The following is a 23,913-nucleotide window of genomic DNA, read 5'->3' on the forward strand; positions in this document are numbered from 1 at the left end:
ATCAAAGGACTATGCCAAACATACAACTATAACAAAACAAAATATTACCTGGTGTTTGCGGTCGTGCGTTGGAACATTAAAACTGTTCAATTCATTGAGACCTGTTGGATGTTAAGTGAAGATGCCATAGTTTAATGCATGTGGAATGTTTGCAAAACATTGTCAATTGATGAAGAAGATTTGAAGACAACAAGATACATTTTGACCTGAAATCTTAACAAATCATCCACTCCATTAGTAGGCAAGGCTCACCCTTCACTGTCTGGACAGAAGGCATAGCATATCCATCACCATCCAGAGTGGTCACACTCTGTAGTACGTGGTGGTGCCAACCAAGGTCTCGTATCACTTCTTTGTTGTTACATAGGGTTTAACTTTTCCTAATTATTTGTCCTAGTGATAAACTTTTGTGTTTTGTTTTAAAAAAAATTGTGTTTTTTATAATATACTATAAAAGTAATTTTGAAAGCTTTTGATGTGTTTTTCTGATGTGTTTTTATACTTAGACTAAGTCCAAATGATTGTCAGAACAGTTTTTTGTCTAGTAGACATCTGGACATTAAAACTTGTGTCTAGTATTTTCTAAGAGTTGCAACTACACTCAGAAGAGGTTCCACTTTGATCCCTTCTACTCTTTTATTTCACATCAGTGGATATTTATACTTATACATATTCCAAATGATTGTTAAAACACATTTCTCTAATAAACGTCTAAATTTAAACTTGTGTCTGGCTTTCTCTAAGAGTTGCAACTCCACTCAGTCATGGTTTCACTTTGATCCCTACTACTCAAGTATATCAGTGGATGTTTACACTCAGACTAATTCAAAACGATTGTAAACATTTTGCACAGAATAAAAGGAAAAGAGAAAGACTGTCTGTTGACTAACCTGTGTCATTGAACGGTAGTTTATTATTGATAATTCCCATGGCCCACTGGATCTTGGCCTCTAGGTCCTCCTGTACCCTGGTCAGCTCGTCTGAACATTGGGCTGCCGTTAACGTTGAAGATTGAACCTACACTCGAAGAGAGATAAAAAGCCATTTAGTATGATTTGAAAATTTAAGATTTTCAAATATTTTCTTCAACAATCATCCTGCCTCTCACATGTAACAGATCTACAGCTCAAGTCCAATCAAATTATTAATAAAAACACGAAAAAGAAAAGGTGATCTCTGACACATATTCTTTGCAATCACATTTTCATGAATGGTGCGTCGGTATAAGCCAAAACAGATACCTGTATACCCGCTGACGAATACCCTGTATTCCCGGGTATACCATAATTTTTTTGCAGAACCTCTACTTCCAGCGTTAACTATGCTATCAAACACTAACATGAACCTATGGACACTAGCCTAGCCTACAAATGTATATGCGATTTAATAACGACTTTCCATCTCTGTTTTTTTTCTTTTGCAGCAACTTATTTAAAGATTTTCAGAACAGGTATGAATATACGTAATGCGCAGAATCGTATTAAGATTGTCTAAGACAGTGCTACCACTTCTGACAAAAACAGGTTGGTATGGGTATGAATGAAATACCCAGTATACCTGATATATCGGTATACCGACGCACCCTATTTCTATGTACCAATGAATCAATAAACTGCTTCAGGAACATCATTGTTTCGACTTATATGTGGGCTACATTTGTAAGCCATGAGTTGAAAAGAGTTTTAGAGCAACAAATTTAATTTGTTATGTTGTCTGCTGTCATAATTACTGGACTACATATCTGCCTTTGTGCTAATAAAGCAAAACAATGTAAAATCTTGCACAAAAAAAAATGTGTAACAAAATAATGAAATCTTCAAACCTAAAACACTATAAGTTCTACTCGACTCAAGATTTTCAATTCAGAACCATTTTGTTTTTTGTATATTGCTCAAGAGGAATGTTTATAGTTTATTTATAAGATAATTTGCTAAAACCATAATATTTTCCCATGCACCAACAAATGTTATATTAACTCTTGTATCAATAATATAAACCAAATTCTTTCCAACCTTTTGTAAACAGAATAGTGCGGAGGGCATATTAATGATTGATAACCCCAAACATACAAAACAACACTTTCGTAAAGCATATAATTATCTGATTTACAGGTTGAGAGAAAATGACATTTGAAACATACCACACACCCCAAAACTTTTTTGACCTCGTTAACAACAACTACAAAAATTAAATTTCTCACCACTTTTTCTTGATTCTGGACTTTAATTTCTAGTCTAGCTTTGTCTTCTTGAAGTCTCTCCACGGTCTCCTGATGTTCTCTTTTCAAACCTTCCAGGACACTTTGATGTTGACTATTTTCTCTCTCCAAATTTTCCAGTCTGTTTTGTAAATCTGTGACTGATTGTACATGTTGTTCAGAGCCATCATTCAGCTGTCCAACAAGAAAAAGAGACACCCAAACCTTAATTTTAATTTCAAGAAATATAATCTTAAAGAGTTCTTTGACTTTCTTCAAAGATAGCTCAATCCAATCAATTTACTGAGAAATTTCCCACAGAGGTGATTTCTACCAAATGTTTGCATAAAAAAGGGGGGGAAACAAACACCTTGGTTCCATGATAAACAATTAATTTTTATAATAGAAATGTTTAATACTTTCACATGGTGGTGGTCCTGATGATACTACCGTCATGAATTTGATGCATTACAGAAAAAAAAGTATTATGCATTTATCGAAGAACTACTATACAAATTTGGATTTGTTACAATTTGTCCACTTTTGCCCCACAATATCAGATTACAGATGCGCAATATTTGCTTCATTTCTATGAATATTTTCGATATGTATTGGAGTATGTCCGTGAACACATTAGCATACACTTCTGCAGAAAGACAAGGGTTGGGTCTAGATAGATTATACTTATAACTTGAGAAAATAAAATAAAACTGAGGTCAGATGTAAGAGTTAAGAGTTTCTTCTGATTTTATCAGCAGGTTTGTTTACTTCAAGCTCCATGAGTCTGTCAAAATGCATTTATCATGGTCTTGTTAAGACAAAAAGAAAAAAAAATTCCATCCATTCAAATCATTTCCCCTCCTAGCTTTACACCTAACTTCTCTTACCTTACGACCGACCATCATGCAATGCCCACACTCAGTTTCCCATTTGGGGGCAGGGGAAAGGGTAAGTAGTATTGTTAATAACGAGGATCCCTGCAAACATGTTATCTTCAGACCTTGGGCACCCTTTGTAGGATCCCTGTAGGTCCACTACCAACACAGAACACATGTTGTCTAACACCTATTCCATTTCATCAGTTTTCATCTGTTACTATATCACTCAATTTGACATATGAAACAGATCACAGACACAACAAAATACAATAAAACAAATACATAAAAACAAGCTACTTTATGTAGCAGCTCATTGAGACCTTTTGATGAAGCTTGGCGATTTCTTCAATCTTTGATCTCAATTCAGTTTGGAGTATTTCTAACGTCGGGTCAGATATATGGTGATCATCTCCTCTCACCTGTTCATAGACGACAAAGAGATGAAACAAAGATATAAACAATCACACGGTAGAAATAGCTTCCTAAAAAACAAATTATCAGCTTAAATAAGTGTTTGAAAGTTAATGAAAATGTTTAATGAAGTATTACCAAGTATTTGAAGTTTTTATGAAAAATTAAATTAAATTAAATTTAGTTATCAAATCAGTGGTGCAGTAGAAATACCAGAGTGAGAAATAGAGTGTATATTAATAACAGAACTTAATAATATAATAATAGAAAACATAGCATATATGTACAAGGATTCAGAAAGTATAAACTTTGTTTGTCCGTTGATGAAAGGAAACCAGAGAGGAAGTTTCAAAGAAACTTACGTAATTTTCTGCACTAACTTAGGAAACCAAATGAGATGGAAAAAAGGGGGTGGGGTTGGCGGGGGGGTTAAGCAACCAAAGAAGAAAGAGAAGGAGAAGAAAATACTGTATGAAATATGTTTAACACCATATAAATAGAGAAAACCTGCTACTATAAAGTAACCTTTGACCTGGGGCAAGAACAACTGGCATTTGTACTCATGGTGGGCATGCATCCACCACTATATATATATTATTATGTCACAGTTTATGTTTCTTGCGATAACAATTTGACAAATTTTTCATTCCAAAATTTGGTTTCACATTAAAGCCAAACATAATAAACAAACTCCATGTTAGCATTTTCCCCTATTTTTGCTGTTGTCATGAACTTTACATACTTGGATGGAAATTTTACTTTTAACGTGAAAATGGACATTTACATTTCTGTTTACTTAATTTTCTTAACTATATTCACATCAGTTTCTCATAGTTTGGAACTAAAAACTTAGCAGTCCATGGGTGAACTTTGCTTACCGCGTTCTTGCTTCCTCTGCTTTCAGCGGTGCGGAGTTGTTCTTGGAGTCCTTCAACTTTCTTCGTCAACTGCTGATTGCGGAAATTCAGACTCTCGTTTTCTTGCTCTATCTTGCGAATTTTGAGATCCCTCTCTTTTATGGCGTCCTGAAAAATGAAAACAGAAGTGAGTCAATGGATATAGAAACACTGAAAGCCAAAATCAGTAAAATCGGTCATTCACTGCCTTCAAAGCTCTTTAATCCTACTTCTAAGATTTCTAGAAATATTTGTAAAAAAAAAAAAAAAAAACTTTCATCTTAAGAATTTCTTTTTCAATCTTGAATAATGTGACAAAACATGTTACAACATTAATTTCAATCATGAGTTGAAGCAGCTCAAAATAAACACTTTGATAATAAAATTAAACAAAATTAAACTAACAAGAAAATATTTCCTTTTTACAATCAAACTTGTTTATAAATTAGGATCATTATTATGACTTCCTGAACATCCTACTTGAGGAATCTACCTAACAAATATTTGTATCATTTTTGTCATTCTTTGAAAGACTTCCAGTTCCACTATCATGTTTTCAATACACAGGTTTTTGAAAAAAGTTAGGGGATGAGTAATCTCTATAGCAAGGCACGAAACAACTTTCATAACCCATGAACGCTTCATCACCAGCCCACCCCACCTCCCCTTAGATATACTCCTCAGCTAAAGTAAATATGAAATCCGGCCCACCTACCAACCCCCACCCCCCTCGCACAATAAAATGCAAAATAAAAATCATTTTCAAACCTTGTGCTGTTTCTCCAAGTCTCTGTTTGTGATAACTGCTTCTTTCAGAACCTGATTCTCATTTTTTTTCTGTAAAAAATAAAATCATTCATTTTTCTATAAAGCTTTAAATAACCAACTGAGTGAAAACTTGATACTTTGGAAAATAAAATTTTGGAATTGTTCTGGAGAATACATAAACTGCTTTTCAATTTTCAAAGCTCACCAATATTCAAAAAATATGCCAGACAGTCAATTAATGGTTACTCACACACAAATTTTATAGAGCATTTTACTATCATCTTCAAAGAATTGTTCCTCACTGAGTCCTCTAATTTCCTAACTTTCCACACTTTCAAATTGTCAGCCTCTAATATATATTTATTTTCCCACTCAGGCCTTTCGTTGACAATTGTTTTTTCTCCCTTTGACTTTCTAATGTATCTGGAAAACTCATCTGAAATGTCAAAGCCTACAGAATGAAGCCTATGAATGATCAAATACCTCAACAAAATTTCCAATGTCACATGAAGCTTAGAAACTGACAAACTTTTTAATGTGATTGAATTGACAAATTCCAAGATAAGCAGTATGTTTATACTAGTGTTCGATGATAATGGGTTTTACCGATTACCCACTAGTTCCTGTGACAATTGGGCCGATGCCGATTACCGATTATTTCATCATTTTCTTGGAACTTGCCTAATGTATGATTTAGCGTATATGCATGATTACCAACTTCTAGGCCAATACAATCATATATGTAAATGAAAAACTTAACGTTTCACAAAAAAGATTAATGGAGTAAGTAAAGAACACTGTAATACATACATGGGGCGCTGAACTTTATAACGAGGAGTCGCAATCTTGCAATCCCGCCACAACGCGTAAATGCGTAAAGGTAAGTTGGCCTGACGTTTCGATCCTAGCAGGATCGAAACGTCAGGCCAACATACTTCTACACTTATGCTTGCACAGGCTCTTTAGTGGATAAGCAGTTCGCTAACAATTTTATTTTATTATGAAAAAAAAAACAATCCTGAACGTCTGCTTCAAGTTTTCAATGGTTACCATCTGCGAGGGAAAACTTCCGATGGAACGTTGTTTCAAACGATCATACACAGTAAGTCAATGGCGCTTCTCCATTGACTTAAGTACATGTTGTGGTTGTGCTTGTAGTGAGAATCAAAAGCACGGAAAAATACAATCTTTTATTTGGAACGTCATAATCGATTCCAAATAATCGGTAGCGCAATGGATTTTGCCGATGCCGATTATTTACCAATTGTCTGATAATTGGCCCGATGCAGATTATGTAACCTCTTATCGGTCGAACACTATTTTTTACAAAACATAGTAAAATATGTGAAGTAACATGATACACTCATACAATAATGGGATGAACTTATCATGCAACTTCATTAGAATACCACGATTTGGTGTAGCTACTTTGGGCCAAATGCAGCACTTGGCTACAAAACTAGATAAATAAGACACACCTCTGTGATTTCATCAGACAGTATGTAGGTAAACCAAAGGCCGACTGTCCGTCAGTTTATCAGTAGCAATAGGGCCTACATACCAGTACATTGCAATAAAATCCTGGAAGCTTACTAGAAATAAACTAATGAAAACAAGCCTCAAGCTACTTCCAAAATGTTCCTTAGGCCTAGTTCTAATTGGTTAGTGTAGTTATCTTCAGAAGTTATATCTCATCATTCTGTCACTACTACTAATTGTAATATTAAGACTAAAACTTTCCAAGAGAAATCAGAAAACAAGTTCAACTTCTGGCTTGCAACAGAAAGTATTCCCATTAGTATTGAGCATATGTAATTTTTGGTAATGTCTATTTTGTTACGATCCGGCTCAACAGCTGTTATCTACTACTACAACTAGCAAAGTAAGCTAGCCTACTGCCAAACTTCCATAAGCTTAGAAATATGCATAGGCTCTAGTCTGGGGGCAAGTATGTATTTGTATGTATGTATTTTAGATCCTCCTGCAAGCAGGAACTCATGAAGAAGCTTCGTTGGCTTATCAAAGCCGCAAGCTGACCGAAGTTTGTCTCTTACGTTCATATTTAACGTCCATGATTATGAATTGTCAATTGTCAACAACTCTTTAACTGGACAACATACATTAATGAGTGATCCTACTGTAGAATAGTTTACTAATTAATACAAGTCAAAGATCTTCACCTGTCGTTTTATACATATATATCGCATAATTCAGAAGGCCTTGCATTCATTAGTGATGCTGAACATTTAATTTTGTGTCACAAAGGGGCGGTTTCACTAATCACAGATAAATTTAGGCCAAGCACTAACAACACATAACAGTACAGGCTAAGTAAGGCCTAAGCTAGGCTGTGTTACTGTAACTTGTAAGGCCTATTCAGTATGGGCCGTAGTCACTCAGTCTGGGTGAGTATTGTAATTTCTCAATAAGATACCTTAGCGTATTCTTGGGCGAGCTTTTGATATTTCTGTTGTAAATCTGCCATTGTGGATTTGAACTGTGTACGCAGAAATTGAACAACAATTTAGTCCCCGGGACCTGGGGTCATCGGTGTTTTAAGTGCACTGATTTCACGTTTCCGTACCGGTACCGTGTACTCGCTTACATTGACCATAGATATATATCCAAATTACGTTCGTAATATAATGGTGTATTGTACTAGAAGTCATCGAAGGCAACAGAACCTGCGTTAGTAGTTGTCCTCAAATTGCTGACAGGCACTGTCACGCTTGCGCTAAGTCGTTTCAGTACTTTTGCCAACTGCCGGTTGGCAGCTCATTCAATCAACATGAAGTTGATATAGGCTTACTATATTTTCATCAAAGTTAGGATTATACCATGAGCAACTCCCAAGTATGATTTCAGGCAGGGTTGACGTGAGGCTGTGACTGAAACCTGCATTGGGGGAGGGTATAAGGGGGGTTTCCCTCACGTGAACTTAGCAACAGTATAACCAAATGTAAAGAGCGCCATGTAAACTGCAGACGTGCATCAATGGTTGCAGAACTTGCAGAAGATACCAGTAGTTGTAGGGAAATCATGCCAAGTGGCCACACTCGTCAAGCGACCGTACCTGTGCTTTCTTATCCCATAATCATTTCCATACTGAAATAACGTTTTCAAATATTAAAAGAATTATTACCGACGAGACTGTACATATTATCAGTCATGAACACATATGAAATGACTACCGGCACTGAGTATAAGTGGACGTGCTATTCGGTGTTGCGGAAGTGTGGTAGGGGAAATTCCTCTCCCGTATCCCTTAATATATGCAGTTAAGAACATAATTTCTTTAATTGGGCATCCATAACCGTCATCTTCCACAGTGGCATGTTTATAATTTCCATCTTCAAATCCAACCCTCACTCCACCCCACCCCATATTGGGGGCAAGTTCCTTTACGTGTTTACCACCACTAAAAACAAGCATAGGAGTGAGAAAGGAAAAGACATCTGAGGTTGGAGAGAGGTCTTCAGCCCACCCACTCCAAAGGAAAACTAATAATACTTCAACTTAATTCTCCGTCTCCACTATACAGTTCTGTCTCTCTGAGTTTAAAATACTTTCGATAGCTCTTTTACATGATAGAGCGCGGGAAACTATAAAACAAATTATAGTCAACTTTATCTTTCGCTGATCCTTTCCGGCCCAGAAGATTTCCTTTACAAAAATCAAATGTAAAATATGTCTTAGTAAAACTACCGTTATAAAAAACAAAGTTTTACACTCGTAATATTCATAGGCGAAAAAGACCATTATTTCAAATAATTTGTTCTTCTTTCATTATGGGAACTATAACTCATTAGTTTCATTTTACTCATGCGAATTTGAGAATTTCAATTAAAAGAGAAAAATGAAATGGACCCTGTATAGTAAGATGGAAGACATCTCTAGGTCGCTGGTTCGATTCCGGCTCGAAGGATTCCTTTTGCAAAAGTCAAACATTTACCAGTATTTATCGAAGTCATCATCTTGTAGCTCTATTTCAATAGCATAATGCTCCGGTGAAAACATGCACTATAGATTTAGTTTTTACGATGTAATACCCACACAAACACAATGGAGGGGGGGGGGGGGAGGGTTGATGACCCTGAAATTCACAACTGATATAGATTGAGTGTGTATGATGTTATTCGAATATTTTAACAATAGGGTCGTAAATTGATGTTATTGATGAGATTGCTTAATATCCAGTGTCCTTCGATAGCTCAGTTGGTAGAGCGGGAGACTGTACTTAGATGGAAGACATCTCTATAGGTCGCTGGTTCGATTCCGGCTCGAATGATTCCTTTTGCAAAAGTCAAACATTTACCAGTATTTATCGACGTCATCAACTAATTGTAGCTCTATTTCAATAGCATTATGCTCCGGTGAAAACATGCACTATAGATTTAGTTTTTACGATGTAATACCCACACAAACACAGTGGAGAGGGGGGAGGGGGGTGTTGACGACCCTGAAATCCACAACTGGCTTAGATTTGGTTTGCAAGATGTTCTTCGAATATTTTAACAAAAAAGGGTCGTAAATTGATGTTATTGATGAGATTGCTTAATATTCAGTGTCCTTCGATAGCTCAGTTGGTAGAGCGGGAGACTGTAGTTAGATGGAAGACATCTGTAGGTCGCTGGTTCGATTCCGGCTCGAAGGATTCCTTTTGCAAAAGTCAAACATTTACCAGTATTTATCGACGTCATCAACTAATTGTAGCTCTATTTCAATAGCATTATGCTCCGGTGAAAACATGCACTATAGATTTAGTTTTTACGATGTAATACCCACACAAACACAGTGGAGAGGGGGGAGGGGGGTGTTGACGACCCTGAAATCCACAACTGATTTAGATTTGGTTTGCAAGATGTTCTTCGAATATTTTAACAAAAAAGGGTCGTAAATTGATGTTATTGATGAGATTGCTTAATATTCAGTGTCCTTCGATAGCTCAGTTGGTAGAGCGGGAGACTGTAGTTAGATGGAAGACATCTGTAGGTCGCTGGTTCGATTCCGGCTCGAAGGATTCCTTTTGCAAAAGTCAAACATTTACCAGTATTTATCGACGTCATCATCTTGTAGCTCTATTTCAATAGCATAATGCTCCGGTGAAAACATGCACTATAGATTTAGTTTTTACGATGTAATACCCACACAAACACAGTGGAGGGGGGGGGGGGGGGTTGATGACCCTGAAATCCACAACTGATATAGATTGAGTGTGTATGATGTTATTCGAATATTTTAACAAAAGGGTCGTAAATTGATGTTATTGATGAGATTGCTTAATATTCAGTGTCCTTCGATAGCTCAGTTGGTAGAGCGGGAGACTAGTTAGATGGAAGACATCTCTAGGTCGCTGGTTCGATTCCGGCTCGAATGATTCCTTTTGCAAAAGTCAAACATTTACCAGTATTTATCGACGTCATCAACTAATTGTAGCTCTATTTCAATAGCATTATGCTCCGGTGAAAACATGCACTATAGATTTAGTTTTTACGATGTAATACCCACACAAACACAGTGGAGAGGGGGGAAGGGGATGTTGACGACCCTGAAATCCACAACTGATTTAGATTTGGTTTGCATCATGTTCTTCGAATATTTTAACAAAATGGTCCTAAATTGATGTTATTGATGAGATTGCTTAATATTCAGTGTCCTTCGATAGCTCAGTTGGTAGAGCGGGAGACTGTAGTTAGATGGAAGACATCTCTAGGTCGCTGGTTCGATTCCGGCTCGAAGGATTCCTTTTGCAAAAGTCAAACATTTACCAGTATTTATCGACGTCATCAACTAATTGTAGCTCTATTTCAATAGCATTATGCTCCGGTGAAAACATGCACTGTAGATTTAGTTTTTACGATGTAATACCCACACAAACACAGTGGAGAGGGGGGAAGGGGATGTTGACGACCCTGAAATCCACAACTGATTTAGATTTGGATTGCATCATGTTCTTCGAATATTTTAACAGAAGGGTCCTAAATTGATGTTATTGATGAGATTGCTTAATATTCAGTGTCCTTCGATAGCTCAGTTGGTAGAGCGGGAGACTGTAGTTAGATGGAAGACATCTCTAGGTCGCTGGTTCGATTCCGGCTCGAAGGATTCCTTTTGCAAAAGTCAAACATTTACCAGTATTTATCGATGTCATGAACTTGTTTTGTTAAGCCTGTATTGTTAAGCTTGTTTTGTTAAGTCATCAACTGTTTTGTTAAGCCAGCATAGGCTTTTCAGAAGACTTCCATTCACATTGTAAAATGTATGTGAAAAAAACAAATAAATGAATGAATGAAATTGATGTTATTGATGAGATTGCTTAATATAGGCTTGTTTTGTTAAGTCATCAACTGTTTTGTTAAGCCAGCATAGGCTTTTCAGAAGACTTCCATTCACATTGTAAAATGTATGTGAAAAAACAAATAAATGAATGAATGAAGTTGATGTTATTGATGAGATTGCTTTATATTCAGTGTCCTTCGATAGCTCAGTTGGTAGAGCGGGAGACTGTAGTTAGATGGAAGACATCTCTAGGTCGCTGGTTCGATTCCGGCTCGAAGGATTCCTTTTGCAAAAGTCAAACATTTACCAGTATTTATCGACGTCATCAACTAATTGTAGCTCTATTTCAATAGCATTATGCTCCGGTGAAAACATGCACTGTAGATTTAGTTTTTACGATGTAATACCCACACAAACACAGTGGAGAGGGGGGAAGGGATGTTGACGACCCTGAAATCCACAACTGATTTAGATTTGGTTTGCATCATGTTCTTCGAATATTTTAACAAAATGGTCCTAAATTCATGTTATTGATGAGATTGCTTAATATTCAGTGTCCTTCGATAGCTCAGTTGGTAGAGCGGGAGACTGTAGTTAGATGGAAGACATCTCTAGGTCGCTGGTTCGATTCCGGCTCGAAGGATTCCTTTTGCAAAAGTCAAACATTTACCAGTATTTATCGACGTCATCAACTAATTGTAGCTCTATTTCAATAGCATTATGCTCTGGTGAAAACATGCACTATAGATTTAGTTTTTACGATGTAATACCCACACAAACACAGTGGAGAGGGGGGGGGGGTTGACGACCCTGAAATCCACAACTGATTTAGATTTGGTTTGCAAGATGTTCTTCGAATATTTTAACAATAGGGTCCTAAATTCATGTTATTGATGAGATTGGTTAATATTCAGTGTCCTTCGATAGCTCAGTTGGTAGAGCGGGAGACTGTAGTTAGATGGAAGACATCTCTAGGTCGCTGGTTCGATTCCGGCTCGAATGATTCCTTTTGCAAAGTCAAACATTTACCAGTATTTATCGACGTCATCAACTTGTAGCTCTATTTCAATAGCATTATGCTCCGGTGAAAACATGCACTGTAGATTTAGTTTTTACGATGTAATACCCACACAAACACAGTGGAGAGGGGGGAAGGGGATATTGACGACCCTGAAATCCACAACTGATTTAGATTTGGTTTGCAAGATGTTCTTCGAATATTTTAACAAAAAAGGGTCGTAAATTGATGTTATTGGTGAGATTGCTTAATATTCAGTGTCCTTCGATAGCTCAGTTGGTAGAGCGGGAGACTGTAGTTAGATGGAAGACATCTCTAGGTCGCTGGTTCGATTCCGGCTCGAAGGATTCCTTTTGCAAAGTCAAACATTTACCAGTTTTTATCGACGTCATCAACTTGTAGCTCTATTTCAATAGCATTATGTTCCGGTGAAAACATGCACTGTAGATTTAGTTTTTACGATGTAATACCCACACAAACACAATGGAGGGGGGGGGGGGGGAGGGTTGATGACCCTGAAATTCACAACTGATATAGATTGAGTGTGTATGATGTTATTCGAATATTTTAACAAAAGGGTCGTAAATTGATGTTATTGATGAGATTGCTTAATATCCAGTGTCCTTCGATAGCTCAGTTGGTAGAGCGGGAGACTGTACTTAGATGGAAGACATCTCTATAGGTCGCTGGTTCGATTCCGGCTCGAATGATTCCTTTTGCAAAAGTCAAACATTTACCAGTATTTATCGACGTCATCAACTAATTGTAGCTCTATTTCAATAGCATTATGCTCCGGTGAAAACATGCACTATAGATTTAGTTTTTACGATGTAATACCCACACAAACACAGTGGAGAGGGGGGAGGGGGGTGTTGACGACCCTGAAATCCACAACTGGCTTAGATTTGGTTTGCAAGATGTTCTTCGAATATTTTAACAAAAAAGGGTCGTAAATTGATGTTATTGATGAGATTGCTTAATATTCAGTGTCCTTCGATAGCTCAGTTGGTAGAGCGGGAGACTGTAGTTAGATGGAAGACATCTGTAGGTCGCTGGTTCGATTCCGGCTCGAAGGATTCCTTTTGCAAAAGTCAAACATTTACCAGTATTTATCGACGTCATCAACTAATTGTAGCTCTATTTCAATAGCATTATGCTCCGGTGAAAACATGCACTATAGATTTAGTTTTTACGATGTAATACCCACACAAACACAGTGGAGAGGGGGGAGGGGGGTGTTGACGACCCTGAAATCCACAACTGATTTAGATTTGGTTTGCAAGATGTTCTTCGAATATTTTAACAAAAAAGGGTCGTAAATTGATGTTATTGATGAGATTGCTTAATATTCAGTGTCCTTCGATAGCTCAGTTGGTAGAGCGGGAGACTGTAGTTAGATGGAAGACATCTGTAGGTCGCTGGTTCGATTCCGGCTCGAAGGATTCCTTTTGCAAAAGTCAAACATTTACCAGTATTTATCGACGTCATCATCTTGTAGCTCTATTTCAATAGCATAATGCTCCGGTGAAAACATGCACTATAGATTTAGTTTTTACGATGTAATACCCACACAAACACAGTGGAGGGGGGGGGGGGGGTTGATGACCCTGAAATCCACAACTGATATAGATTGAGTGTGTATGATGTTATTCGAATATTTTAACAAAAGGGTCGTAAATTGATGTTATTGATGAGATTGCTTAATATTCAGTGTCCTTCGATAGCTCAGTTGGTAGAGCGGGAGACTAGTTAGATGGAAGACATCTCTAGGTCGCTGGTTCGATTCCGGCTCGAATGATTCCTTTTGCAAAAGTCAAACATTTACCAGTATTTATCGACGTCATCAACTAATTGTAGCTCTATTTCAATAGCATTATGCTCCGGTGAAAACATGCACTATAGATTTAGTTTTTACGATGTAATACCCACACAAACACAGTGGAGAGGGGGGAAGGGGATGTTGACGACCCTGAAATCCACAACTGATTTAGATTTGGTTTGCATCATGTTCTTCGAATATTTTAACAAAATGGTCCTAAATTGATGTTATTGATGAGATTGCTTAATATTCAGTGTCCTTCGATAGCTCAGTTGGTAGAGCGGGAGACTGTAGTTAGATGGAAGACATCTCTAGGTCGCTGGTTCGATTCCGGCTCGAAGGATTCCTTTTGCAAAAGTCAAACATTTACCAGTATTTATCGACGTCATCAACTAATTGTAGCTCTATTTCAATAGCATTATGCTCCGGTGAAAACATGCACTGTAGATTTAGTTTTTACGATGTAATACCCACACAAACACAGTGGAGAGGGGGGAAGGGGATGTTGACGACCCTGAAATCCACAACTGATTTAGATTTGGATTGCATCATGTTCTTCGAATATTTTAACAGAAGGGTCCTAAATTGATGTTATTGATGAGATTGCTTAATATTCAGTGTCCTTCGATAGCTCAGTTGGTAGAGCGGGAGACTGTAGTTAGATGGAAGACATCTCTAGGTCGCTGGTTCGATTCCGGCTCGAAGGATTCCTTTTGCAAAAGTCAAACATTTACCAGTATTTATCGATGTCATGAACTTGTTTTGTTAAGCCTGTATTGTTAAGCTTGTTTTGTTAAGTCATCAACTGTTTTGTTAAGCCAGCATAGGCTTTTCAGAAGACTTCCATTCACATTGTAAAATGTATGTGAAAAAAACAAATAAATGAATGAATGAAATTGATGTTATTTATGAGATTGCTTAATATAGGCTTGTTTTGTTAAGTCATCAACTGTTTTGTTAAGCCAGCATAGGCTTTTCAGAAGACTTCCATTCACATTGTAAAATGTATGTGAAAAAACAAATAAATGAATGAATGAAGTTGATGTTATTGATGAGATTGCTTTATATTCAGTGTCCTTCGATAGCTCAGTTGGTAGAGCGGGAGACTGTAGTTAGATGGAAGACATCTGTAGGTCGCTGGTTCGATTCCGGCTCGAAGGATTCCTTTTGCAAAAGTCAAACATTTACCAGTATTTATCGACGTCATCAACTAATTGTAGCTCTATTTCAATAGCATTATGCTCCGGTGAAAACATGCACTGTAGATTTAGTTTTTACGATGTAATACCCACACAAACACAGTGGAGAGGGGGAAGGGATGTTGACGACCCTGAAATCCACAACTGATTTAGATTTGGTTTGCATCATGTTCTTCGAATATTTTAACAAAATGGTCCTAAATTCATGTTATTGATGAGATTGCTTAATATTCAGTGTCCTTCGATAGCTCAGTTGGTAGAGCGGGAGACTGTAGTTAGATGGAAGACATCTCTAGGTCGCTGGTTCGATTCCGGCTCGAAGGATTCCTTTTGCAAAAGTCAAACATTTACCAGTATTTATCGACGTCATCAACTAATTGTAGCTCTATTTCAATAGCATTATGCTCTGGTGAAAACATGCACTATAGATTTAGTTTTTACGATGTAATACCCACACAAACACAGTGGAGAGGGGGGGGGGGGGGTTGACGACCCTGAAATCCACAACTGATTTAGATTTGGTTTGCAAGATGTTCTTCGAATATTTTAACAATAGGGTCCTAAATTCATGTTATTGATGAGATTGGTTAATATTCAGTGTCCTTCGATAGCTCAGTTGGTAGAGCGGGAGACTGTAGTTAGATGGAAGACATCTCTAGGTCGCTGGTTCGATTCCGGCTCGAAGGATTCCTTTTGCAAAGTCAAACATTTACCAGTATTTATCGACGTCATCAACTTGTAGCTCTATTTCAATAGCATTATGCTCCGGTGAAAACATGCACTGTAGATTTAGTTTTTACGATGTAATACCCACACAAACACAGTGGAGAGGGGGGAAGGGGATATTGACGACCCTGAAATCCACAACTGATTTAGATTTGGTTTGCAAGATGTTCTTCGAATATTTTAACAAAAAAGGGTCGTAAATTGATGTTATTGGTGAGATTGCTTAATATTCAGTGTCCTTCGATAGCTCAGTTGGTAGAGCGGGAGACTGTAGTTAGATGGAAGACATCTCTAGGTCGCTGGTTCGATTCCGGCTCGAAGGATTCCTTTTGCAAAGTCAAACATTTACCAGTTTTTATCGACGTCATCAACTTGTAGCTCTATTTCAATAGCATTATGCTCCGGTGAAAACATGCACTGTAGATTTAGTTTTTACGATGTAATACCCACACAAACACAATGGAGGGGGGGGGGGGGGAGGGTTGATGACCCTGAAATTCACAACTGATATAGATTGAGTGTGTATGATGTTATTCGAATATTTTAACAAAAGGGTCGTAAATTGATGTTATTGATGAGATTGCTTAATATCCAGTGTCCTTCGATAGCTCAGTTGGTAGAGCGGGAGACTGTACTTAGATGGAAGACATCTCTATAGGTCGCTGGTTCGATTCCGGCTCGAATGATTCCTTTTGCAAAAGTCAAACATTTACCAGTATTTATCGACGTCATCAACTAATTGTAGCTCTATTTCAATAGCATTATGCTCCGGTGAAAACATGCACTATAGATTTAGTTTTTACGATGTAATACCCACACAAACACAGTGGAGAGGGGGGAGGGGGGTGTTGACGACCCTGAAATCCACAACTGGCTTAGATTTGGTTTGCAAGATGTTCTTCGAATATTTTAACAAAAAAGGGTCGTAAATTGATGTTATTGATGAGATTGCTTAATATTCAGTGTCCTTCGATAGCTCAGTTGGTAGAGCGGGAGACTGTAGTTAGATGGAAGACATCTGTAGGTCGCTGGTTCGATTCCGGCTCGAAGGATTCCTTTTGCAAAAGTCAAACATTTACCAGTATTTATCGACGTCATCAACTAATTGTAGCTCTATTTCAATAGCATTATGCTCCGGTGAAAACATGCACTATAGATTTAGTTTTTACGATGTAATACCCACACAAACACAGTGGAGAGGGGGGAGGGGGGTGTTGACGACCCTGAAATCCACAACTGATTTAGATTTGGTTTGCAAGATGTTCTTCGAATATTTTAACAAAAAAGGGTCGTAAATTGATGTTATTGATGAGATTGCTTAATATTCAGTGTCCTTCGATAGCTCAGTTGGTAGAGCGGGAGACTGTAGTTAGATGGAAGACATCTGTAGGTCGCTGGTTCGATTCCGGCTCGAAGGATTCCTTTTGCAAAAGTCAAACATTTACCAGTATTTATCGACGTCATCATCTTGTAGCTCTATTTCAATAGCATAATGCTCCGGTGAAAACATGCACTATAGATTTAGTTTTTACGATGTAATACCCACACAAACACAGTGGAGGGGGGGGGGGGTTGATGACCCTGAAATCCACAACTGATATAGATTGAGTGTGTATGATGTTATTCGAATATTTTAACAAAAGGGTCGTAAATTGATGTTATTGATGAGATTGCTTAATATTCAGTGTCCTTCGATAGCTCAGTTGGTAGAGCGGGAGACTAGTTAGATGGAAGACATCTCTAGGTCGCTGGTTCGATTCCGGCTCGAATGATTCCTTTTGCAAAAGTCAAACATTTACCAGTATTTATCGACGTCATCAACTAATTGTAGCTCTATTTCAATAGCATTATGCTCCGGTGAAAACATGCACTATAGATTTAGTTTTTACGATGTAATACCCACACAAACACAGTGGAGAGGGGGGAAGGGATGTTGACGACCCTGAAATCCACAACTGATTTAGATTTGGTTTGCATCATGTTCTTCGAATATTTTAACAAAATGGTCCTAAATTGATGTTATTGATGAGATTGCTTAATATTCAGTGTCCTTCGATAGCTCAGTTGGTAGAGCGGGAGACTGTAGTTAGATGGAAGACATCTCTAGGTCGCTGGTTCGATTCCGGCTCGAAGGATTCCTTTTGCAAAAGTCAAACATTTACCAGTATTTATCGACGTCATCAACTAATTGTAGCTCTATTTCAATAGCATTATGCTCCGGTGAAAACATGCACTGTAGATTTAGTTTTTACGATGTAATACCCACACAAACACAGTGGAGAGGGGGGAAGGGGATGTTGACGACCCTGAAATCCACAACTGATTTAGATTTGGATTGCATCATGTTCTTCGAATATTTTAACAGAAGGGTCCTAAATTGATGTTATTGATGAGATTGCTTAATATTCAGTGTCCTTCGATAGCTCAGTTGGTAGAGCGGGAGACTGTAGTTAGATGGAAGACATCTCTAGGTCGCTGGTTCGATTCCGGCTCGAAGGATTCCTTTTGCAAAAGTCAAACATTTACCAGTATTTATCGATGTCATGAACTTGTTTTGTTAAGCCTGTATTGTTAAGCTTGTTTTGTTAAGTCATCAACTGTTTTGTTAAGCCAGCATAGGCTTTTCAGAAGACTTCCATTCACATTGTAAAATGTATGTGAAAAAAACAAATAAATGAATGAATGAAATTGATGTTATTGATGAGATTGCTTAATATAGGCTTGTTTTGTTAAGTCATCAACTGTTTTGTTAAGCCAGCATAGGCTTTTCAGAAGACTTCCATTCACATTGTAAAATGTATGTGAAAAAACAAATAAATGAATGAATGAAGTTGATGTTATTGATGAGATTGCTTTATATTCAGTGTCCTTCGATAGCTCAGTTGGTAGAGCGGGAGACTGTAGTTAGATGGAAGACATCTGTAGGTCGCTGGTTCGATTCCGGCTCGAAGGATTCCTTTTGCAAAAGTCAAACATTTACCAGTATTTATCGACGTCATCAACTAATTGTAGCTCTATTTCAATAGCATTATGCTCCGGTGAAAACATGCACTGTAGATTTAGTTTTTACGATGTAATACCCACACAAACACAGTGGAGAGGGGGAAGGGATGTTGACGACCCTGAAATCCACAACTGATTTAGATTTGGTTTGCATCATGTTCTTCGAATATTTTAACAAAATGGTCCTAAATTCATGTTATTGATGAGATTGCTTAATATTCAGTGTCCTTCGATAGCTCAGTTGGTAGAGCGGGAGACTGTAGTTAGATGGAAGACATCTCTAGGTCGCTGGTTCGATTCCGGCTCGAAGGATTCCTTTTGCAAAAGTCAAACATTTACCAGTATTTATCGACGTCATCAACTAATTGTAGCTCTATTTCAATAGCATTATGCTCTGGTGAAAACATGCACTATAGATTTAGTTTTTACGATGTAATACCCACACAAACACAGTGGAGAGGGGGGGGGGGGGGTTGACGACCCTGAAATCCACAACTGATTTAGATTTGGTTTGCAAGATGTTCTTCGAATATTTTAACAAAAAAGGGTCCTAAATTGATGTTATTGATGAGATTGGTTAATATTCAGTGTCCTTCGATAGCTCAGTTGGTAGAGCGGGAGACTGTAGTTAGATGGAAGACATCTCTAGGTCGCTGGTTCGATTCCGGCTCGAAGGATTCCTTTTGCAAAGTCAAACATTTACCAGTATTTATCGACGTCATCAACTTGTAGCTCTATTTCAATAGCATTATGCTCCGGTGAAAACATGCACTGTAGATTTAGTTTTTACGATGTAATACCCACACAAACACAGTGGAGAGGGGGGAAGGGGATATTGACGACCCTGAAATCCACAACTGATTTAGATTTGGTTTGCAAGATGTTCTTCGAATATTTTAACAAAAAAGGGTCGTAAATTGATGTTATTGGTGAGATTGCTTAATATTCAGTGTCCTTCGATAGCTCAGTTGGTAGAGCGGGAGACTGTAGTTAGATGGAAGACATCTCTAGGTCGCTGGTTCGATTCCGGCTCGAAGGATTCCTTTTGCAAAGTCAAACATTTACCAGTTTTTATCGACGTCATCAACTTGTAGCTCTATTTCAATAGCATTATGTTCCGGTGAAAACATGCACTGTAGATTTAGTTTTTACGATGTAATACCCACACAAACACAGTGGAGAGGGGGGGGGGAAGGGGATGTTGACGACCCTGAAATCCACAACTGATTTAGATTTGGTTTGCATCATGTTCTTCGAATATTTTAACAAAAGGGTCCTAAATTCATGTTATTGATGAGATTGGTTAATATTCAGTGTCCTTCGATAGCTCAGTTGGTAGAGCGGGAGACTGTAGTTAGATGGAAGACATCTCTAGGTGGCTGGTTCGATTCCGGCTCGAAGGATTCCTTTTGCAAAAGTCAAACATTTACCAGTATTTATCGATGTCATGAACTTGTTTTGTTAAGCCTGTATTGTTAAGCTTGTTTTGTTAAGCCATCAACTGTTTTGTTAAGCCAGCATAGGCTATTCAGAAGACTTCCATTCACATTGTAAAATGTATGTGAAAAAAACAAATAAATGAATGAATGAAATTGATGTTATTGATGAGATTGCTTAATATAAGCTTGTTTTGTTAAGTCATCAACTGTTTTGTTAAGCCAGCATAGGCTTTTCAGAAGACTTCCATTCACATTGTAAAATGTATGTGAAAAACAAATAAATGAATGAATGAAGTTGATGTTATTGATGAGATTGGTTAATATTCAGTGTCCTTCGATAGCTCAGTTGGTAGAGCGGGAGACTGTAGTTAGATGGAAGACATCTCTAGGTCGCTGATTCGATTCCGGCTCGAAGGATTCCTTTTGCAAAGTCAGACATTTACCAGTATTTATCGACGTCATCAACTTGTAGCTCTATTTCAATAGCATTATGCTCCGGTGAAAACATGCACTGTAGATTTAGTTTTTACGATGTAATACCCACACAAACACAGTGGAGAGGGGGGAAGGGGATGTTGACGACCCTGAAATCCACAACTGATTTAGATTTGGTTTGCAAGATGTTCTTCGAATATTTTAACAAAAAAGGGTCGTAAATTCATGTTATTGATGAGATTGCTTAATATTCAGTGTCCTTCGATAGCTCAGTTGGTAGAGCGGGAGACTGTAGTTAGATGGAAGACATCTCTAGGTCGCTGGTTCGATTCCGCCTCGAAGGATTCCTTTTGCAAAAGTCAAACATTTACCAGTATTTATCGACGTCATCAACTTGTAGCTCTATTTCAATAGCATTATGCTTCTGTGAAAACATGCACTATAGATTTAGTTTTTACGATGTAATACCCACACAAACACAGTGGAGAGGGGGGAGGGGATGTTGACGACCCTGAAATCCACAACTGATTTAGATTTGGTTTGCATCATGTTCTTCGAATATTTTAACAAAAGGGTCCTAAATTCATGTTATTGATGAGATTGCTTAATATTCAGTGTCCTTCGATAGCTCAGTTGGTAGAGCGGGAGACTGTAGTTAGATGGAAGACATCTCTAGGTCGCTGGTTCGATTCCGGCTCGAAGGATTCCTTTTGCAAAAGTCAGACATTTACCAGTATTTATCGACGTCATCAACTTGTAGCTCTATTTCAATAGCATTATGCTCCGGTGAAAACATGCACTGTAGATTTAGTTTTTACGATGTAATACCCACACAAACACAGTGGAGAGGGGGGGGGGGAGGGGATGTTGACGACCCTGAAATCCACAACTGATTTAGATTTGGTTTGCATCATGTTCTTCGAATATTTTAACAAAAGGGTCCTAAATTCATGTTATTGATGAGATTGCTTAATATTCAGTGTCCTTCGATAGCTCAGTTGGTAGAGCGGGAGACTGTAGTTAGATGGAAGACATCTCTAGGTGGCCGGTTCGATTCCGGCTCGAAGGATTCCTTTTGCAAAAGTCAAACATTTACATTTACATATCCAGTAACAGTAGAAGAAGTTTTAAAAGTTGCTCACACAAATGTGAAACCAAACAAAGCAGCAGGCTATGATGACTTTAAGCCAGGTATTATCAAACAAGTTATCCCATACATTGTAAAGCCTTTAACTCATCTCTGCAATATTTCTTTTAACACCGGCATTTTTCCGGATAAGCTTAAAATAGCAAAGGTAAAACCAATCTTTAAAAAAGGAGACCCCAGTCATTTTGAGAATTACCGCCCTATATCTTTATTGTCAGTCTTTTCAAAAATCATTGAACGATTAATGTTTAATCGTATATACAGTTTTCTATGTAAATATAATGTTCTTAATAACGAGCAGTACGGATTTCGTCCTGACCATTCTACAGAATTAGCTTTAGCAGATGCAGTCAACAATATTTATAATAGTCTTGATAAGAATAATACCTGTGTAGGCGTATTTCTCGACCTATCCAAAGCCTTTGACACCATCGATCACAAAATATTACTAAGTAAATTATTTTTTTTATGGTATCAGAGGAACAACCCTAAATTGGCTAGATAGTTATCTTTCAAATAGATACCAGTACACTTTATATAAAAATTCTAAATCTGAACTTGCTAAAATCGCTTGCGGAGTTCCTCAGGGTTCTATACTAGGTCCATTACTATTTATAATTTATGTCAATGATATCGTTAATGTCTCCGATATTGCTAAAACAATATTATTTGCCGACGACACAAATATTTTCTTCGATTCCCAAAATCTACTCTCATCACATAAAACTGTTTCTACTGAACTAACTAAATTTTCCAGCTGGTTTGCAGCAAACAAATTATCTCTTAACATAGAAAAAACTAATTATATGGTGTTTAATGCTAGTCACTCATTCAGATGGGATCACAATATTACCATGAATGATAAAATTATTAATCGGGTTAACACTACTAAGTTCTTGGGTGTACACATAGACAATAAACTTTCGTGGCGTGATCACATATCAGCAGTCTGTAACAGAGTGGCTAGAAACACTGGTATTATATGCAAATTAAAACATCATTTACCTCCAAATATACTCAGAACACTCTATATAACTCTGATTTTACCCCAAATAACTTATTGCACGACTATTTGGTCAGGAACCTATTCTACAAATCTTAATCACCTATGTGTCCTCCAGAAGAGAGCTATCCGCCATATATCACATGCTGCACCACGTGATCATACTACCCCATTATACAAAAGATTAAATTTATTAAAACTAAATGATATTATAAGAGTCCAGCTTGCAACATTTGCATATAAAGCATGGAATGGATTGCTACCCGAGGCTTTTAAAGATTTTATATATAGTAATAGACTAATCCACAACCATCAAACACGCCTTTGTAATAACGCCCATGTTTTATCCCAACGAAGTACTTTAAGTTCTTTTAACCCTCGTATTCGTGCTATAAAAACGTGGAATAATCTCCAGGATAATGTTAAGAATAAGCCTTCTTACTCTATATTCAAAAGGAATCTCCAAACTGTAATTATTTCTCACTATTGATGGATTTATTCTTGTGTGTGTTTGCGATTAAGATCATTATAAAGATTGTAAGGATTGCTTATTAACATAATTAATTTCAAGTAAAGTCAATTCGATTATTTCATCATTGTAGATGCTACTATTAACTTTTCTTTTTCTATTCTTAAGTTTTTCTTTCTTTTTCTTTTTGGGGAGTCTCCTACTTTGTTAAGCCTTACAGGCTTTA

General features: G+C 37.4%; 1 protein-coding gene and 35 non-coding genes across 36 annotated transcripts in view; 35 read left to right on the forward strand and 1 right to left on the reverse strand.

Moving 5' to 3' along the window:
* The window catches only part of LOC139971559 (protein phosphatase 1 regulatory subunit 21-like), a 127,244-nt gene extending 119,328 nt beyond the window's left edge, over positions 1-7,916 (reverse strand). The window contains exons 1-7 of the mRNA XM_071978140.1: positions 7,585-7,916; positions 5,151-5,219; positions 4,365-4,511; positions 3,396-3,494; positions 2,201-2,392; positions 891-1,017; positions 49-101 (exon numbers count right to left, since the gene is read on the reverse strand). Coding sequence (XP_071834241.1) covers positions 49-101; positions 891-1,017; positions 2,201-2,392; positions 3,396-3,494; positions 4,365-4,511; positions 5,151-5,219; positions 7,585-7,635 — 738 coding nt within the window. The 5' untranslated portion in view covers positions 7,636-7,916. The remainder of the gene's footprint in view (positions 1-48; positions 102-890; positions 1,018-2,200; positions 2,393-3,395; positions 3,495-4,364; positions 4,512-5,150; positions 5,220-7,584) is intronic.
* A 1,434-nt stretch (positions 7,917-9,350) lies between these two features.
* On the forward strand, positions 9,351-9,438 carry Trnay-gua (transfer RNA tyrosine (anticodon GUA)). The gene is given in 2 exon segments: positions 9,351-9,387; positions 9,401-9,438. It is a non-coding gene; the product is annotated as a tRNA-Tyr (tRNA).
* Positions 9,439-9,718: 280 nt separating this feature from the next.
* Trnay-gua (transfer RNA tyrosine (anticodon GUA)) lies at positions 9,719-9,804 on the forward strand. Its single transcript is given in 2 exon segments — positions 9,719-9,755; positions 9,769-9,804. It is a non-coding gene; the product is annotated as a tRNA-Tyr (tRNA).
* A 280-nt stretch (positions 9,805-10,084) lies between these two features.
* Trnay-gua (transfer RNA tyrosine (anticodon GUA)) lies at positions 10,085-10,170 on the forward strand. Its single transcript is given in 2 exon segments — positions 10,085-10,121; positions 10,135-10,170. It is a non-coding gene; the product is annotated as a tRNA-Tyr (tRNA).
* Positions 10,171-10,443: 273 nt separating this feature from the next.
* On the forward strand, positions 10,444-10,527 carry Trnat-agu (transfer RNA threonine (anticodon AGU)). Its single transcript is given in 2 exon segments — positions 10,444-10,480; positions 10,492-10,527. It is a non-coding gene; the product is annotated as a tRNA-Thr (tRNA).
* Positions 10,528-10,805: 278 nt separating this feature from the next.
* On the forward strand, positions 10,806-10,891 carry Trnay-gua (transfer RNA tyrosine (anticodon GUA)). The gene is given in 2 exon segments: positions 10,806-10,842; positions 10,856-10,891. It is a non-coding gene; the product is annotated as a tRNA-Tyr (tRNA).
* A 278-nt stretch (positions 10,892-11,169) lies between these two features.
* Positions 11,170-11,255, forward strand: Trnay-gua (transfer RNA tyrosine (anticodon GUA)). The gene is given in 2 exon segments: positions 11,170-11,206; positions 11,220-11,255. It is a non-coding gene; the product is annotated as a tRNA-Tyr (tRNA).
* A 368-nt stretch (positions 11,256-11,623) lies between these two features.
* Positions 11,624-11,709, forward strand: Trnay-gua (transfer RNA tyrosine (anticodon GUA)). Its single transcript is given in 2 exon segments — positions 11,624-11,660; positions 11,674-11,709. It is a non-coding gene; the product is annotated as a tRNA-Tyr (tRNA).
* A 277-nt stretch (positions 11,710-11,986) lies between these two features.
* Positions 11,987-12,072, forward strand: Trnay-gua (transfer RNA tyrosine (anticodon GUA)). The gene is given in 2 exon segments: positions 11,987-12,023; positions 12,037-12,072. It is a non-coding gene; the product is annotated as a tRNA-Tyr (tRNA).
* A 274-nt stretch (positions 12,073-12,346) lies between these two features.
* On the forward strand, positions 12,347-12,432 carry Trnay-gua (transfer RNA tyrosine (anticodon GUA)). The gene is given in 2 exon segments: positions 12,347-12,383; positions 12,397-12,432. It is a non-coding gene; the product is annotated as a tRNA-Tyr (tRNA).
* Positions 12,433-12,708: 276 nt separating this feature from the next.
* Trnay-gua (transfer RNA tyrosine (anticodon GUA)) lies at positions 12,709-12,794 on the forward strand. Its single transcript is given in 2 exon segments — positions 12,709-12,745; positions 12,759-12,794. It is a non-coding gene; the product is annotated as a tRNA-Tyr (tRNA).
* A 275-nt stretch (positions 12,795-13,069) lies between these two features.
* On the forward strand, positions 13,070-13,157 carry Trnay-gua (transfer RNA tyrosine (anticodon GUA)). The gene is given in 2 exon segments: positions 13,070-13,106; positions 13,120-13,157. It is a non-coding gene; the product is annotated as a tRNA-Tyr (tRNA).
* A 280-nt stretch (positions 13,158-13,437) lies between these two features.
* Trnay-gua (transfer RNA tyrosine (anticodon GUA)) lies at positions 13,438-13,523 on the forward strand. The gene is given in 2 exon segments: positions 13,438-13,474; positions 13,488-13,523. It is a non-coding gene; the product is annotated as a tRNA-Tyr (tRNA).
* Positions 13,524-13,803: 280 nt separating this feature from the next.
* Trnay-gua (transfer RNA tyrosine (anticodon GUA)) lies at positions 13,804-13,889 on the forward strand. The gene is given in 2 exon segments: positions 13,804-13,840; positions 13,854-13,889. It is a non-coding gene; the product is annotated as a tRNA-Tyr (tRNA).
* Positions 13,890-14,161: 272 nt separating this feature from the next.
* Trnat-agu (transfer RNA threonine (anticodon AGU)) lies at positions 14,162-14,245 on the forward strand. Its single transcript is given in 2 exon segments — positions 14,162-14,198; positions 14,210-14,245. It is a non-coding gene; the product is annotated as a tRNA-Thr (tRNA).
* Positions 14,246-14,523: 278 nt separating this feature from the next.
* Trnay-gua (transfer RNA tyrosine (anticodon GUA)) lies at positions 14,524-14,609 on the forward strand. Its single transcript is given in 2 exon segments — positions 14,524-14,560; positions 14,574-14,609. It is a non-coding gene; the product is annotated as a tRNA-Tyr (tRNA).
* A 278-nt stretch (positions 14,610-14,887) lies between these two features.
* Trnay-gua (transfer RNA tyrosine (anticodon GUA)) lies at positions 14,888-14,973 on the forward strand. The gene is given in 2 exon segments: positions 14,888-14,924; positions 14,938-14,973. It is a non-coding gene; the product is annotated as a tRNA-Tyr (tRNA).
* A 368-nt stretch (positions 14,974-15,341) lies between these two features.
* Positions 15,342-15,427, forward strand: Trnay-gua (transfer RNA tyrosine (anticodon GUA)). Its single transcript is given in 2 exon segments — positions 15,342-15,378; positions 15,392-15,427. It is a non-coding gene; the product is annotated as a tRNA-Tyr (tRNA).
* Positions 15,428-15,703: 276 nt separating this feature from the next.
* On the forward strand, positions 15,704-15,789 carry Trnay-gua (transfer RNA tyrosine (anticodon GUA)). Its single transcript is given in 2 exon segments — positions 15,704-15,740; positions 15,754-15,789. It is a non-coding gene; the product is annotated as a tRNA-Tyr (tRNA).
* Positions 15,790-16,066: 277 nt separating this feature from the next.
* Positions 16,067-16,152, forward strand: Trnay-gua (transfer RNA tyrosine (anticodon GUA)). The gene is given in 2 exon segments: positions 16,067-16,103; positions 16,117-16,152. It is a non-coding gene; the product is annotated as a tRNA-Tyr (tRNA).
* Positions 16,153-16,428: 276 nt separating this feature from the next.
* On the forward strand, positions 16,429-16,514 carry Trnay-gua (transfer RNA tyrosine (anticodon GUA)). Its single transcript is given in 2 exon segments — positions 16,429-16,465; positions 16,479-16,514. It is a non-coding gene; the product is annotated as a tRNA-Tyr (tRNA).
* A 275-nt stretch (positions 16,515-16,789) lies between these two features.
* Trnay-gua (transfer RNA tyrosine (anticodon GUA)) lies at positions 16,790-16,877 on the forward strand. Its single transcript is given in 2 exon segments — positions 16,790-16,826; positions 16,840-16,877. It is a non-coding gene; the product is annotated as a tRNA-Tyr (tRNA).
* A 280-nt stretch (positions 16,878-17,157) lies between these two features.
* On the forward strand, positions 17,158-17,243 carry Trnay-gua (transfer RNA tyrosine (anticodon GUA)). Its single transcript is given in 2 exon segments — positions 17,158-17,194; positions 17,208-17,243. It is a non-coding gene; the product is annotated as a tRNA-Tyr (tRNA).
* A 280-nt stretch (positions 17,244-17,523) lies between these two features.
* Positions 17,524-17,609, forward strand: Trnay-gua (transfer RNA tyrosine (anticodon GUA)). The gene is given in 2 exon segments: positions 17,524-17,560; positions 17,574-17,609. It is a non-coding gene; the product is annotated as a tRNA-Tyr (tRNA).
* A 270-nt stretch (positions 17,610-17,879) lies between these two features.
* Trnat-agu (transfer RNA threonine (anticodon AGU)) lies at positions 17,880-17,963 on the forward strand. The gene is given in 2 exon segments: positions 17,880-17,916; positions 17,928-17,963. It is a non-coding gene; the product is annotated as a tRNA-Thr (tRNA).
* A 277-nt stretch (positions 17,964-18,240) lies between these two features.
* On the forward strand, positions 18,241-18,326 carry Trnay-gua (transfer RNA tyrosine (anticodon GUA)). Its single transcript is given in 2 exon segments — positions 18,241-18,277; positions 18,291-18,326. It is a non-coding gene; the product is annotated as a tRNA-Tyr (tRNA).
* Positions 18,327-18,604: 278 nt separating this feature from the next.
* Trnay-gua (transfer RNA tyrosine (anticodon GUA)) lies at positions 18,605-18,690 on the forward strand. The gene is given in 2 exon segments: positions 18,605-18,641; positions 18,655-18,690. It is a non-coding gene; the product is annotated as a tRNA-Tyr (tRNA).
* Positions 18,691-19,058: 368 nt separating this feature from the next.
* Trnay-gua (transfer RNA tyrosine (anticodon GUA)) lies at positions 19,059-19,144 on the forward strand. The gene is given in 2 exon segments: positions 19,059-19,095; positions 19,109-19,144. It is a non-coding gene; the product is annotated as a tRNA-Tyr (tRNA).
* A 276-nt stretch (positions 19,145-19,420) lies between these two features.
* Trnay-gua (transfer RNA tyrosine (anticodon GUA)) lies at positions 19,421-19,506 on the forward strand. The gene is given in 2 exon segments: positions 19,421-19,457; positions 19,471-19,506. It is a non-coding gene; the product is annotated as a tRNA-Tyr (tRNA).
* A 279-nt stretch (positions 19,507-19,785) lies between these two features.
* Positions 19,786-19,871, forward strand: Trnay-gua (transfer RNA tyrosine (anticodon GUA)). The gene is given in 2 exon segments: positions 19,786-19,822; positions 19,836-19,871. It is a non-coding gene; the product is annotated as a tRNA-Tyr (tRNA).
* Positions 19,872-20,147: 276 nt separating this feature from the next.
* Trnay-gua (transfer RNA tyrosine (anticodon GUA)) lies at positions 20,148-20,233 on the forward strand. Its single transcript is given in 2 exon segments — positions 20,148-20,184; positions 20,198-20,233. It is a non-coding gene; the product is annotated as a tRNA-Tyr (tRNA).
* Positions 20,234-20,511: 278 nt separating this feature from the next.
* Trnay-gua (transfer RNA tyrosine (anticodon GUA)) lies at positions 20,512-20,597 on the forward strand. Its single transcript is given in 2 exon segments — positions 20,512-20,548; positions 20,562-20,597. It is a non-coding gene; the product is annotated as a tRNA-Tyr (tRNA).
* A 367-nt stretch (positions 20,598-20,964) lies between these two features.
* Trnay-gua (transfer RNA tyrosine (anticodon GUA)) lies at positions 20,965-21,050 on the forward strand. Its single transcript is given in 2 exon segments — positions 20,965-21,001; positions 21,015-21,050. It is a non-coding gene; the product is annotated as a tRNA-Tyr (tRNA).
* A 276-nt stretch (positions 21,051-21,326) lies between these two features.
* Positions 21,327-21,412, forward strand: Trnay-gua (transfer RNA tyrosine (anticodon GUA)). The gene is given in 2 exon segments: positions 21,327-21,363; positions 21,377-21,412. It is a non-coding gene; the product is annotated as a tRNA-Tyr (tRNA).
* A 274-nt stretch (positions 21,413-21,686) lies between these two features.
* Trnay-gua (transfer RNA tyrosine (anticodon GUA)) lies at positions 21,687-21,772 on the forward strand. The gene is given in 2 exon segments: positions 21,687-21,723; positions 21,737-21,772. It is a non-coding gene; the product is annotated as a tRNA-Tyr (tRNA).
* Positions 21,773-22,051: 279 nt separating this feature from the next.
* Positions 22,052-22,137, forward strand: Trnay-gua (transfer RNA tyrosine (anticodon GUA)). Its single transcript is given in 2 exon segments — positions 22,052-22,088; positions 22,102-22,137. It is a non-coding gene; the product is annotated as a tRNA-Tyr (tRNA).
* Positions 22,138-23,913: the final 1,776 nt, after the last annotated feature.

Source organism: Apostichopus japonicus, chromosome 8 (assembly GCF_037975245.1).
Source record: "Apostichopus japonicus isolate 1M-3 chromosome 8, ASM3797524v1, whole genome shotgun sequence".
In the NCBI taxonomy this organism is placed as follows: Eukaryota; Metazoa; Echinodermata; class Holothuroidea; order Aspidochirotida; family Stichopodidae; genus Apostichopus; species Apostichopus japonicus.